Source organism: Nicotiana tabacum, chromosome 8 (assembly GCF_000715075.1).
Source record: "Nicotiana tabacum cultivar K326 chromosome 8, ASM71507v2, whole genome shotgun sequence".
Lineage (NCBI taxonomy): Eukaryota > Viridiplantae > Streptophyta > Magnoliopsida > Solanales > Solanaceae > Nicotiana > Nicotiana tabacum.
The window spans coordinates 73,701,947-73,717,354 of NC_134087.1; the positions used below are offsets into that span (position 1 = coordinate 73,701,947).

The window sequence follows — 15,408 nt, forward strand, 5'->3', positions numbered from 1 at the left end:
CTTAAAAATCACTAATGATATATAATTGATAATTAGGTATACTAAATGTAACTATCTCAAATCTTAAATATCGAGGGTAATATAGTTTCCCATATGACATAGATGTAAAAATTCCTAATAAATATGGCCCAAAATATTTGTGGCCACTAATATTAACGGCAATCCAATAGCCACACATATAGTGTCATTGGGAGAGGGGAAAAGGGTCCCACAAATGCTGTGTTGTCACAATAGTAGTCTAGTATTTTATACGCAAATCCAATTCCCTTATCTTCACTCTCTTTAATTAAAATCTTCTTGAAATCTCCTCCAGTCATTTCATTGTCTAAAAGTTGCATTCTTCTTTTTTTAATAGACTCTCTGCTTCTTGCTTATTCTTTCTCCCATTTTCCCTTCTCTTTCTTTGATTGGACTCATCACCTGCTTTAGATTTTCTGTTCATCTGCAGACACAAAGTTACCAGAATTTGGGTAGTCTTTAATTCTTGAAAATACATCTTAAAAGCTTCCAAACACTATTTTTCCTCTTTTTCTTGTGCTAAATTCAAAAGGGCATGTCCTGAAAATTCGCTGTAAGAGCAAATAGTTGAGTTATATTAGTAATAAAGATGAAGATCCAGTGTGATGTATGTGAGAAAGCTCAAGCTACTGTAATTTGCTGTGCTGATGAGGCAGCTTTGTGTGCTAAATGTGATATTGAAGTTCATGCTGCAAATAAACTGGCAAGTAAGCATCAGAGGCTTCATCTTCAGTGCCTCTCCAACAAGCTTCCTCCTTGTGATATTTGCCAAGTAAGGAAACCTTTTTTTGTACTATTTTATAGCAGCCTGAGTATGGAATACCTTTGTTCTAGTTCTAAATTGTGTTAATATGTCAATCCTATAGCCAATTTGGTCAGGGACTATTGAATTAACTTTATATGTTTCCTGAGCAGAAATCTGCTGAGATTATTAGATGTTAATGAACTGATCTGATTTATTTATGTGGCACTATTTCCTTATTAGTTCGTACTTAAACTTTCAATTATTATTTTATAGCCACACAAAAGTTATGACATGTATAACTATAAGTTTCGAAACACTTATTAAATGACGCATATGTTATGACATATTTAAAATCACAAGTTTCAAATAAATTGAAATAGTACTATTTGGTTTATTGTTTTATCCCTCCCATTTCACATACAGTTTATTCTACATTTCTAGTATTTGTGACAATAATGAAGTTCTTGCTTTTAAGGGGAGCCTTGGCGTAACTAGTAAAGTTGTCTCCATGTGACCAGGAGATCACGGGTTCAAGCTGTTGAAACAGCCTCTTGCAGAAATGCACGGTAAGACTGCGTACAATAGACCCTTGTGGTCCGGTCCTTCTCCAGACCCCGCGCATAACGGGAGCTTAGTGTACCTGCCTGCCCTTAATGAAGTTCTTGCTTTCGTAACGAAGAAAAATGGGAGAAAGGGAGGGACAGAGGGTTCCAAGACCCCAAATGTTAAACCTCATCCCATAAGTATTCCAAAGGATAAGACAGTTGTACATGTAGATTAAGCATAATGAAATAGTTTGATGGCTAGGGGATAGTTTATGTTTCATTTGCCTGAGGTCTTTGGTTCAACAGCAAAGGTAGTAAAACAAGGAATGTCTGGCAATCTCACGTCATAAGTTTATACCCTGCAGGGAAACTAAGTTTAGTATTTAAGTGTGGAAGAATAGAGGAGCGGACTTATTATCCACGAAGTTTGAAATAACAAATTTCTTGGTTATAAGAAAATAGTTTATATTTTCAATTGTTGCATTATCTGAAAGTAAGAGCAGACTGAAAATAAAAATCCGTTGGCTGAGTGACCTATGATTGTGTCGACCCTTATAGGGACCAGAAACCTCAAACGAAATTCCATCTCTATCTTATCGCAGATATCTACTCATACCTTTAGAGGCCCTTGAATAGTCTACAACAAGAACGTGCATATGTGAGTCGAGTGAAAATTCTTATTTGGAAAACCTTGAGAAGCTAGGGAAGATGATCTTTCTGAACATGGTTAATTAACCTCAGAAAATGAATGTAAACAGGCCAGAAAAGAAAAAAAGGGAACTAACGGGCGATAACCTTATTGTCCAAAAAATTGTAACATTCTTTGGGGGACTTCATTATTGCAACTAATATTTACCTGGATCTACAATATATGCAGGATAAAGCAGCATTCATCTTCTGTGTTGAGGATAGAGCTCTCTTTTGCAAGGACTGTGACGAAGCGATTCATTCTGCCAGCAGCCTTGCTGCAAATCACCAGCGCTTCCTGGCCACTGGAATTCGAGTAGCCTTGAGCTCAAGCTGTAATAAGGATGCAGTAAAAACCCAATTGGAGCCACCACAACCACCTCAGCAGAATTCTCAACAAGTTGGCCTGAAAATGCCTCCACATCAATTGTCCGGTATCACATCACCATCTTGGCCTGTTGATGATTTACTAGGATTTCCAGATTATGATTCGACTGATAAGGTAAGACAAACTTATTTCTTCTTCATTTTTCTTCAAGTACCCTATATTTTCCACCAGTTGGGTTCAAAATTTAATATTTGTCGAACTTTAGTGATGTTTTACATATATATCTAAGTTCCATGTCAAAAATGCTGGATTCAGTTAAACCTATGGAACCTGTATTGCATCAGCCTTTGCTCTGACATGTAAGACTTTCTAATATTTCTTCCAAGGAGTACATGTTATAACCATTCCATGTATCTATGAAGTTGGCCTAGCACAAATTTTAGTCTAATCTATGAATTTATGATGACCCTTGATTCAATATTTTCATCGTCTTTTTGTCTAATATTTGACAAATAACGATTTGATTGTTTCAACTTTTATACAGAAGGAGCTACTTGAGCTAGGTGAACTTGAGTGGTTGGGAGACATTGATCTCTTTGGTGAACAAACAGCAGCTGAAGTACCCGAGTTATCAGTATCTCAGTCGAGCAACACACATAATATTTACAAGCCAACCAGATATCAAATGTCATACAAGAAGCCCAGAATTGAAATCCCAGATGACGATGAGTACTTTACAGTTCCAGATCTTGGTTGAGCTCCAATGTCATAAGATTCCTATTTAAACATTTATGTGTGCTTGCATGCAGTTCTTAACCATATTGTCAACAGATATGTTCAGTAAGTAGAAGAAACATTATTCTGCTTAAGATAGCCTTTATCTTTAATTCGCCTCAGGTTGCATCTGTTTCTTTTTCTAAGTCTACAATAAATTCACCTTAAAACAGTGAGGCATTCTTGGACATGTTGTAGATATTGCTAGAGCTTGAACACAGTGCAGTGTGTTTCTTTCTTTCTGGAAACTAATTCTTAGACATCTGAAAATCTGAACTTGCCATCTAGAAACTGTCATACACATAATATTTACAAGCCACAGATATCAAATGTCATACAAGAAGCCCAGAATTGAAATCCCAGATGACGATGAGTACTTTACAGTTCCAGAGCTTGGTTGAGCTCCAATGTCATAAGATTCCTATTTAAACATTTATGTGTGCTTGCATGCAGTTCTTAACCATATTGTCAACAGATATGTTCAGTAAGTAGAAGAAACATTATTCTGCTTAAGATAGCCTTTATCTTTAATTCTCCTCAGGTTGCATCTGTTTCTTTTTCTAAGTCTACAATAAATTCACCTTAAAACAGTGAGGCATTCTTGGACATGTTGTAGATATTGCTAGAGCTTGAACACAGTGCAGTGTGTTTCTTTCTTTCTGGAAACTAATTCTTAGACATTTGAAAATCTGAACTTGCCATCTAGAAACTGCATGATGGCATACAAACAACAACCACCCAGTATAATCCCACTTAGTGGGGTCTGGGGAGGGTAGTGTGTGCGCAGATCTTACCCCTATCCTGGGGTAGAGAGTCTGTTTCCAACATCCTTCCCTCCGAAAACTTCCCACCTTGCTCGTGGGAAGACTTGAACTCACAACCCCTTGATTGGAAAGTGCTTAGGAAAATGTACATGTCGTTTTGAACTTACATAAACCGTTCAAGTTCCCCTCCCTTATTTTGTTCAAGATTCACAAAAGCTTGTTCTCTTTCTTTGAGCTAGTAAACTTTCTGTTGTTATGAGAACTACCACATTTTAAGTTCCAAACTGCAAATCTGATACTAAAGTTCTACAATTCCATCGATCAAATTTCAATCTCCGTTTCATTACTTAAGAGTTACGATTTCATCTTAGACCCTCAAACAACAGGGACAAATTAATTGATGGTATCGAAGTACTTGGGAAGCTTGAGGCTAATTATCTCTCAAATATAACCTGTTTTCTGTTCAATCACATCGCGAGTTACTGCATTTTGCAGCTTGACTTAGGCTAAGACTATCTAACTATGAACTCTTAAGCAAAATTTCCCTAGGTGGGGGCAGGGATTTATGAAAAAAGAAATTGCTGAAAACTATTTTCTCTCCTAAACGAAAATAACTTAAAAGTGAAACAGATATAGGAGATTGTATAGTCCGACGCAACTAGTTAAGAGTTGAAGCAACTAATTGATTGACTCCAACACAACTTAAATGATAACCGATGAAATGGAAAACTAGAAAAGGCTGAAAGCAACGCCAAATGAAAGGTAAAATGAAAAATTCCACCGACAAATCAATAGGAAGAAAGCTTAGTTTATTAAGTGCCTTGATGCATTGTCTTTCATCATTACAAGAAACCATTAAAATCCGAAACCCCGAAAGTGAAAAATGAAAGGCTGAAACTACTTTGACTGATTGAAAGGAAAAACTCGTAAAGGGTTGAAATATATCACGATTAAAAAGAATTAAAAGGGTAACATCATCTTCGTTCTATGCTCCTCCCTTAAGCAAAGTGAGGGCTTCAGATTCAGTAGGAAGAGCTGGGATTGCTCCTTTCTTGGTGGTAGTGATGGCTCCACATGCACATGCAAACCTTAGTACTTCCTTCAGCCTTGCTTCATCCTACATTTTTAGTTTTTTCACAAATTAATTAACTCACATTATTTGTTTAGGGACAAGAATTATAAAGGTATTAATATTAATTATTACCTCAAGAATGGATTGGTCATCAACAATCTTGGTTAGAAGGGCACCAACAAAAGAATCACCAGCTCCGGTGGTGTCAACAGTCTTCACATGGAATGCCTCTACGCCTCCATGGAAATTCTACATCCCAAAAGATAAGTTAGATCAAATTATTAATAACACATTACAAAGTTCTCTCTCCAAATTTATTTTATTTCAGAGAAATTCTTACCAAGCAAAAAATATAGGTATATAGTTGTACTATATGTGAAAGCTACAAATAAATAAGCCCAAGTATGGCCTACTAAAAGTACTTAGGGATAGTTAATAATAATGTAGGCGAATTGTCAGTGTAATGAAATCACAGATTCTAATTAATAAAAGAAAGACTAAAAAGATATGCGTCCTTATTGGCTATGAAGGGACACTCAGCTTAATTATTAGTAGTTAGCAGCTGCGAAAAGTAAAGAATAATTAAATTATGGCATAATCCTTCTGGCCTTTCGGCTAAGATAAGTGGATAAAACAAAATTATGCACACCCAATGTAATTAAATAGTGCCAATTCGTGCCAAGTGCTGTCGGTCCACCTTTAGCCTACTTGGTACGACTTTAATTATTACAATTAAACACTGTGGTTCATTTCTTCAAAGCCCTCACTGACCCCCTCTTTCCACTTTACAGCTATGGTACTAGAGAATTCAATAACAAGCAGCCTAATAAAGTAGGAGTAACAAAGAAAGGTAAAAAGGACATTATTTAACTTATATACATTGAGAGGGCATATCAGTGCACTGAGAGGTAATTTCTTTTTTACCATATTTTAAATTGTCATTAATATATAACTTATCTTTCAAAATTTTATCGAGGATACCTATAGTAATCTTTTAAGTAATTAATAGCGTAAAAAGTCTTTTACATTGTGCCTAAGTATTATAATCTCTTTTTTTTTAGTGGTTATAAACTTTACAAAACACGGATGGGGCACGTGAACCCATAGTCTCACCGTCAAATTAGGTAATTTATGTTTGTATTTTTTGGAATTAGGCGAATATTATCTGTTGACACCCATACTCCAAAAGGATTGAATGATGCACTTGGTTGAATATTGGATTATTTTTCCTACGGAACAGGGATAGATTCCTACTTAAGACTTTTTCCTGCATTTTTTTAGTGGTGTACCGATATTCAAGAAATCCTAGATCTGTCACTGCTATAAAATGACGCAGACACAACATGTCGCATGTAGAGAATATTAATGGAATTTGTGCCCGATTTTATCTTCATAGATTTTCAAGAATGTGGACCAATATATAACAGATAGTAAATAGGTAAAAGAGAGAAGAAACATATACCTTGGTGTAATAATTGCAGCCTTTATCGCCAAGGGTGACCAAGAGGAGCTTCAAATTGGGATGCCATAAGGACATGGCAGATTCGTCATCAATCTTGTCACTTCCAGTTAGGAATTCCAGCTCGACATCACTCACCTTAATAACATCTGCCTTGTCCCAGATGCTCTTGATTTGCTTCCTCGCCTCCTCTGCCGACGGCCACAGCGGCAAACGGAGGTTTGGGTCATAAGAGAGCAATGCCCCTGCCTCCTTCGCCACTTCCATTGCCTTCAAATGTGCTGATCTGCATGGCTCTACTATCAAACTAATCGATCCGTAGTGGAACACCTTAGCCTAATACACAAGTCACAAAAATTTAGTCATCGCAATTAATTAATTACCACAAAAAATAAACACAAGGTGAAGTGGTGAACTTTGATAAATAGTTGCCGGTCAAACGCAATGATGAAGTTAGGTGAATGGTGAAACTCACCGTTTCTATAACTGGGCTAGAAATCAGAGAAATAATAATCTATAATCAAAAATCACAGCGAGATAATTAATGAACAAAACAATATTTTGGGCCGAGAGGGATGATTCCTAGGGGACCATTTCTTCTATCTTCCAGCCATAATCAATAAAATCAAAATATTCCCTGATCTTCTGCCAAACAACATTCAATTCCGACGCTAAAAAATTAACAAATTATCTTCTGAACTGAATAAATGAGAAATTAGATTTCACCATCAAAAATGGGTACCAATGAATGACTGAATCTATGAAAGTGACATCTGAAAGGATTTTTACTAACTGCAAAAATTTACGGAATGTTTATGTTACATTAATTTACTATAGTTAAGCGATTTAACAAGATAAAAATATATATTTATTATTAGTAAAAAATTTATATACAAATACATATCATGCATTTATTTTCTTAATTTTCGGAGGATAAATTTTTACTAGCGACTCTCGGGGTGATACACTCTATAATCCTCGTATATCGTCATTACACACTTTCATGAGTTTTTGACCTGATGTATGTATTCATTATTCTTCTGTCACAGTAACTTCTTTTAGGTGTATTAATAGTATCCTTTAACACGTATGCAGCACAAACAAAACAATTAGGTTTACCAAAACAGTTTTTTCTGGCCATCACTGAGATCTTTTATCGGTTAAGATCAATAATTATATAGTAGTAAGTTGTTTTCTTGCAAATACTTTGTGAACTAAAAATCTAAGAAGATACTTCTAGTATTTTTTTTATTCCTAGAAGAATAGAAACAAATAGGCGCGTGGAAACAAGAGCGTTGGGGATAAGGATAATGATATATGAACGCAAGGAGACAAGAATAGCTCTTTCAGATTTCAACACCTGAAAGGCAGGAAAGTTGCTAGCTGACAAATTACTCCAAGGGTCGTGTACAAGAATAGTGAGAAATAATATGTATTAATAATGCATGTATTAGTAATGCAAATATTAATTATACAAGCATTAGTTATGCAAATATTATTTCTTATTTATTGTTTGGTGTGGTATATTAAAATTATAATGCATTGCATAATTTTTTTTAAAAATAATTGCTTATAAAAATACCCTCCATATTCTCTAGCTTTAAAGGACTTTAAGGACAATTTTGTCTTTAACCATGCTAATGCATGCATTAAAGCCTTGGTATTACTAATGTCATGTTTTCTATGCATTACTTATGCATAGGATAATGCCAAGTATGATGTATAACTAATACTTATATTAGTTATACACAAGTTGAAAAAAGGTACCAAACAAGATATTAGTAATGCATAAAACTAATGCTTGCATTATTTTTTCTAATACCTCCCACCAAAAATCCGTGTGCCTAACACCCAACTGCATTGCAACATGACATCCACTAGCTTTAAGGTTTTCCTCAATCATCCAAATTCTTCTTTTCCCCAATTTTCGCTCTTAACAGAATTCCAAATTGACAAATCTAGCTTTATGTTAATCCAAACCGTTTAAAGAATAAAATAAAAAATGGAAAAAAATAATAGTAAATACTAGGTTTTTATAATAACATCAAACACTTGAAGATAGAAGGGCAGCCGGGTACACTAAGCTTCCCTTTCTATATGCAGTCAAGTTGTTTTCACGGCTCGATCCTGTGACATTCTGGTCACGTAACAGCAAATTTACCGTTACACTATAAATTTACCGTTACACTATGACTCCCTTCAAACACTTGAAAATATGACGAAGAAGTTTCTTGCCAATAAATATACACGAGACTCTGATCTACTGATTTTTGGGGTATTGCGGGTTGGATCTAATCTAAATTATAAAACTAATATCGCATCAAATTAGTCAAATAGAGGCACATAATAAATGTAGAGGAATAGAGAGGTCAGATAACAACCACCTACAGCGTAAATAATTTAATTGAATAATGATATATTATGTCCTTTTGTTATTATTAATTAACAAAACTGCAGTTAAGTCAAAAAAAGACAACAACCAACCCACCCAAAAATAAAAATAAGTTTTACGTCCTTTTCATATTAATTAACAAAACTACAGTTAAGTCAAAAACAGACGACAACAAACTCACCAGCTTCATAGCAGTGTAAACAAATAAGATCACACGAAAGGTCACGTGAGAAACACGCACAATCATAAAATCCAATGCGAGTTGGGAAAATTAAAAATAAAATAAAAAGAGATTTGATGACGATGGCACTTACAGATCTAATAACTTCAAGATTCAACTCGTCGGGAGTGAGCAACATATCGGCACTGGGATTCCTGTAGAACATGAACTCACGCTCTCCGTCAGCGCGTAGGGTCACGAATGCCAACGCCGTTCTCGCACCCTTGTCGAAGTTGATCCCGTCGGCTTGAACGCCGTTCTGTTTGAGTATCCCGGCGAGCATGTGGCCGAACTCATCGTCGCCGAGTTTCCCGACGAACGCCGACTTTCCCCCGAGCCTAGTCACTGCGATGGCGACGTTCGCCGGTGCACCGCCAGGAGCCTTCAAGAAACCCGGAGCCTCGGCAAGGGAAACGCCGGAGACCGTCGGTACAAAATCGATCAACATCTCGCCGAAGCTCACGATTAAACCAGAACTAACGCCGTTAGCTGCCATAGCGACGATGAATAGAGAGAATATATGTATATATGTAAAGTATATATCTATACAATAAAGAAGAAAAGATAAGAGGAGAGGAGAGGATAGAAGAGAAGATCAAAGGAGGTATATATATAGAAGGTGGTGGTTGGAGAGGTTAATTAGGAGAGGAAAACTTGTTGTGGAAAACTAGTTAATAAAGGAAAGGAAATAGAAAATTAAAATAATTAACAATCATCCAAAAATCCTTTTTCTTTTTTGGTTGAAATAGATGTATATTCCGTAATTTTTTTGGTTGAAATAGATGTATATTCCGTAATTTTTTTTGGTTATGATTAATCTTGGATGGCACGTCACTTTTATGTGGATGTGGGGTCTTTATTATCCCACACACAACAAAAAAAAACGAAGAGTTTAGAAACGTAGAGAAATAGTGTTTGGTACCAATTGGAAATAAAAGATTTTGGACTTGTAGTTACATGTTCGTTAAAAATTTCGCTTGTATGTCACCCTATCATTATGACTAATTATTGACAGAATAATAAGCGAGAGAGATATAAAAGCTTGAAAATTTTAAATTACTTGTTTTCTGACTTGTCACTTGTTTATACTCCCCGGTTCAATTTAATTAATTTTTTAGCTATTTTTACACATATTAAGGAATTTATCTTTACGTAGTAGTCCTCTAATGGAAAATCTGTTAAGATCCGCTCACGATTCATGGAACTAGCATTAATTAACAATAAAAATAACCATATTAAGCTTAATTTATTCATTGAAAATGTAACAAATACTCTTAGTTTTTTTACTCACGGGCAACTTTAGAAAGAAAAAAAGTTAATTACTTTTTTATATTTGAAAAAATAATATTGTGGACTATAAGAAAAATATCAAAAAATCAATTAAAATGGATCGAAAGATGTAATAAACATCACACCAAATATCACTGATTCACTTATTCTGTTTTATTGAAATCATACAAAATAATCTCCTATTACACAACTAATACTAACTTTCCTAGTGATTTAACTCCTCTCTAAGTTAAATAATTTAAGCTAATCAACTAACTCGATCACTCACAGCTATTTGTAGGAAATATGTATACGAGAATTCATTTATATAAAAGTCTACCTTTATTGAGAGCCAATTGAAAATCTTTTGAACTTTTTTCTTTTTCTTAAATAAAGGCTACTATGTCAACCAGTAAAATGCTACTGTAATTTAATCGTTCTCTTATTTAGAGATATAGCAAAAGATAATAGCACATTTTCTTTCCATTTTCCTAGTTTACTTTTAAATAATTTGTCACAGTTGATTAATTTTATTGAGGAGAAAGAAAACAGGGATGTCATCCAATGATATGTTTATCTTTTACCCGATGGATATGTATTATCTATTTTTTTCATAAATTAAAAAAAAAAAAAAGGCCTATGGATTTTTTGCCCTCGAAAAGAAATTCAGACATGCATTATCCAAATATCCTTTTTTTCACAAGATGTATATATTCCTTAATTTTCGGGTTATGATTATTATTCATGAATGGCACGTCACTTTTATGTGAATGTGGGGCCTGTATTGACTTTATTAAAGACAAAATAAATATCCTCCCAAAGAAATGAAGATTTTTAGAGAAGTAGAGAAATATTTTGTATCATTGGAAAATAAAGATTTGAACTTGTATTTATGTCTTTTGTTAAAATCTATATCTATATCTATCTCTCTTTCTCTCTCTCTATATATATAAGCAAGAAAGTTACCATATATAATTGACATTATGGTTAAGCCAAGTGGCAAGCTAATAAATATCAATAGTATATGGTAACTTTATTCTATATTTGACTATTTTAGTTAAATAATTCGAATTTTAAAACTTATCTATAAATTATATATATGAATTAAAAGACAATTTTGAATTTATAGATAAAGTTCTAAAATTCGAATTTAAATTAAAAATAATTTTTTTTTATCATGTTATCATACTTAATTCGGTTAATGATCATATGCAATCATGTGAGGAACTTTTGTTATTTTTTCTAATTATTTAAATACTACTTCGCCTCTAGCAAAAAAAAACTACTTCATATAACTATAAAACTCATTCACATTTAAAATCCTATAAGTATAGTTCTTTGAAACACTGTAGCTAGATTTGAATAAAACAAATTTTTTTTAAAATAAATGTAATAGATAGGGTACACGTCTATGTTTATCTAAATAACAAAAAAGAGTTTACAAAATCAAATAAAAGTTTACTTATATATATAATAAAGTAAACATACATGCTGGAGAAAGAAACATCACAAAATCCGTCAATATTAAAAAAAATTATTTCTTTTTTCTTCTTGAAAAATATTTATTTGAAGAGTCAATTTGCATAAATGGACATAAAACAAATAACAAAACTTTGGCTATACAATTGCTATCATTAATTTCAATTTAGCACATTCAAGGAATTGAAGGGTATAAGCTGAAACTCCTTGATTTAGCTGTAGTCAAGCCAATAATGCAAGGGTATAATATTTTTTTCGTTGAAGAATATTAGTTTTGAATCATTAGATTATGTGAAAGTTTTTTTTTCAAACTCAACAAGATATAAATTGGTTTATAATTGGTAGTTTCTATAGCAGCTTTTAAGTGTAATAAAGAGTATATATAAAAAAATAATTGGTATGACGTGAAATATTTTTTTTAAAATGTAAACAAATTATTTCGAAAAAACTCTTTACTTTTTTTAATTCAAAGATAATAAAAAGATTAGATATTTTTGAATATTAGTAGAGAATTATCATAATAGAAGTTATATCATGGATAAACTCAAAAAACCGAAATCTTATGAAATATTTACATAATATCCGGCCATAATTATTGTTTTCTTTTTATAGCTAATATAAATAGATGATATACCGACAACACATGATTATACACATATTATATGTGAATTATATATAAATTACACATCATTCATTTTTTTAATTTAAGTGGTTAGGTGAGCACCTATTTAGGCTGATTAGATAAACCCAAAAGAAAAATATGAAATAATTTCAACCAAAGACTAAAAATATAAATAAAGTTCTCATGTAAATAATTTTTATTAAAACTCATCCTTTATAGTGAAATAAATTATTTTTTTGTAACAAAAGAAATAATGACATAAAAATAATATAAAAGAAAATAAATATTGAAAAAATGTTAGAAAGATCTAAAAACGAGAAATAAAAGATGACAATAAATTTCTTCTTATGTTTCATCTTTGTTGAGTATAAAAAATTTGAAAGTTAATCTCATCGATTTCAAACTTTTTTTTTTCAACTCAAATACATAGGTTATAAGATAAGAATATCTTAAAATATTTTTTTTTTATTTAAATTATGTGTCATTTTTAAAAAATTATTATTACTAACAAACTGATATGATATTATAATTTGAATTGGAATGCAATTTGAGTAGTTTGCATAGAGGTTAAGCCAAGTATGGTGCCGACAAATAAACTACTTGACAATTTTAAGACAATATATGTAATGTTTTATAATAATAATCAACTAATTTAACATTTAAAGATTCAAAGAACAAAATTTTTGTATATATAGGGTATTAAAACTTAAAATTCTGGGGCTAGAGATATCGACAAACTTAAAGTGGAGTCATACTGAAATAAATCCGGCCAAAGAATCATTTAAATTTTTAGATAGCCGATTAAAGTGAATTTTAAATTAAGGACAATATCTTCACTTGCAACATTATAAAGATAATGATAATATCTTCACTTGTATCATTATAAAGATAATTATTATTATAATATATATAAAATTTTAGAAATTGAAATTTCAAAATAGAAATATTTTTTGAAAGATAAAATCATACCAAATAAGAGTTCAAGTCGTAGTATAACAGTCACGTCGTAATCAAATAATCGTTTATATCGTGTCAGCCTTTGTGCTTTGCCATAAATATGAGTTATTATTTCACTATGTGGCTATTTTTAGGTTCCAATGACATCTACGAGAATAGTGCCAAAATAAAACTATCACTACGATAATTGAGAAAATGTTAGTATTTTTTCATGTAGTGTTTCTTAATTAATATCTGACGATTATCTATAATTATTTAAAAGGTTTAAATATTAAGGTTATTTACATATAATTCAAATAACTCAGATATTTAACATGGTTAATGTCAAATATCAAAATGGAGCAAAAAAAATTCACTAGCTAAAGAATTTTTTATATTTTTAGATAGCCAACTAAAATGAGTTTTGAATTAAGAATAATATTTTCAATTACATTATTATAAAAATAATTATTATTGAAAAATAATATTTTAGAAACTGAAATTTTAATAAAGAAATATTTTTTTAAGACATATCAACACACCAAATAAGAATTCAAGTAGTAGTAAAAGAGTTAAGTCTTATCCAAATAGTAATTCATTGTCTCAGCACTTGATTGTTTTGTCATAAATATGAGTTATTATTTTGCTTCCTGATTATTTTTAGGATCCAATGACACCGGCAAGCAGGGGCGGACCTACATTGTGGGTTAAGGGGTCACGTGACCCCGTTAGCCTTGGCAAAAATCCTGCATATATATATATATATATATATGTACATATATATGGGACCCCTTAAATATTTTAAGTGTGTCCCCTAAACACAAAGAGATTGACTGGACAAGTGGCTGCATTGGCCATTTAACTTCCGATTTTGGAAGTGATGCAAGTTCGAATCCCACCTTCAGCCTTTTCTATTCCTTTTCAACTTTTTCCCCTCCTTTCTATGTTTGTTCTGCCTTTTCTACTCCTTTTCAGCTTTTCCCTCCTTTTTATTTAGAATACAATGTAATTTATATTTAATAGCAAATTGCTTTATTTTTTACTTTTGTCCTTTTTTTTTGAATCAATTATAATTTAGTACTAATATATAATAGTCAACTTAATTAATATTTTAGTTATTTGTATACAATGTAATTTATATTTAATAGCAAATTGCTTTGTTTTTTACTTTTATCTTCTTCTTTTTTTGAATTCAATTATAGTTTAGTACTAGTACATAATAGTCAACCTAATTAATTTTATTCTTTTTCAAATTCATCCCTTAAAATTGAAATCATCTAATTGCAACTTATCAGTCCATAAATGAAAAAATACACATCATTTTGTGATAACCTTTTTCAATAATCCGACTCGGCAATGACAACTAATAGTTTGAGACTCCTTTTCAGTTATTTTAGTATTAGCATACTCTTTATCTTGAATTCTTTAATATGTCTTTGATAAATTTACGATTAAACACACTTTTGATCACTGACCCTTTTTTTTATTTATTAAAAATTAGAATTTTAAAGTATGAAACATGCTTAATCAAACACCTTCCCTTCCCATAGCATCCATTTTGCGAAGAAATCTCTATCTCTCTCTCTCTCCTCTCTCTCTCTCTCTCTGTATATATATATTTATTTATTTATTCGGTGCTTTCTTTTTCTTTAGAACTTTTTTTGTTAATACTTAAATGATAAGTCATCATAATCATTAAGTTTTCAATGAGTTGCACGTCGAATTTTATCGCTAATGACCAGCATACAGTGGTGCCCCCGTCGTGCTCAAATCCTGGGTCCGCCTCTGCCGGCAAGAATGGTATCAAAAAAGAAAAATAGATAATATCCAATGATTATTTATATTTACTGAGAAAGTATAAATTTTAATATTATTTACATACAATTCAAATAACTTAAATATTTGACAAGATTAGTATCCGCACATCCGCGCGGGTACTAATACTAGTATCTATATTAAAGCAAGAAAGTTTGCATTGTGGTTAAGCCAAGTGACAAGTTACTATAAAGCCACTTGGCAATCTTAAAGAGTTTGTGGGAAATTGTCAAATAAGGAAATATCACTTAAGAACTATATATGGAATTTTATTTATTGAAAT

The 15,408-nt window shown here is 32.1% G+C and overlaps 2 protein-coding genes across 2 annotated transcripts; one reads left to right on the forward strand and one right to left on the reverse strand.

The window, feature by feature from the left end:
* The first annotated feature begins 275 nt into the window (after positions 1-275).
* Positions 276-3,345, forward strand: LOC107818998 (B-box zinc finger protein 24). Its single transcript, XM_016645076.2, has 3 exons — positions 276-790; positions 2,186-2,497; positions 2,868-3,345. Exons 1-3 carry the CDS (start codon positions 608-610, stop codon positions 3,078-3,080), a joined length of 708 nt encoding a protein of 235 aa, XP_016500562.1. The 5' UTR covers positions 276-607; the 3' UTR covers positions 3,081-3,345.
* A 1,501-nt stretch (positions 3,346-4,846) lies between these two features.
* Positions 4,847-9,500, reverse strand: LOC107818999 (fructokinase-2). The gene is given in 4 exon segments (NM_001326038.1): positions 4,847-4,978; positions 5,066-5,182; positions 6,396-6,728; positions 9,099-9,500. Coding segments are annotated over 4 exon segments (984 nt in total).
* Between the last annotated feature and the right edge of the window lie 5,908 nt (positions 9,501-15,408).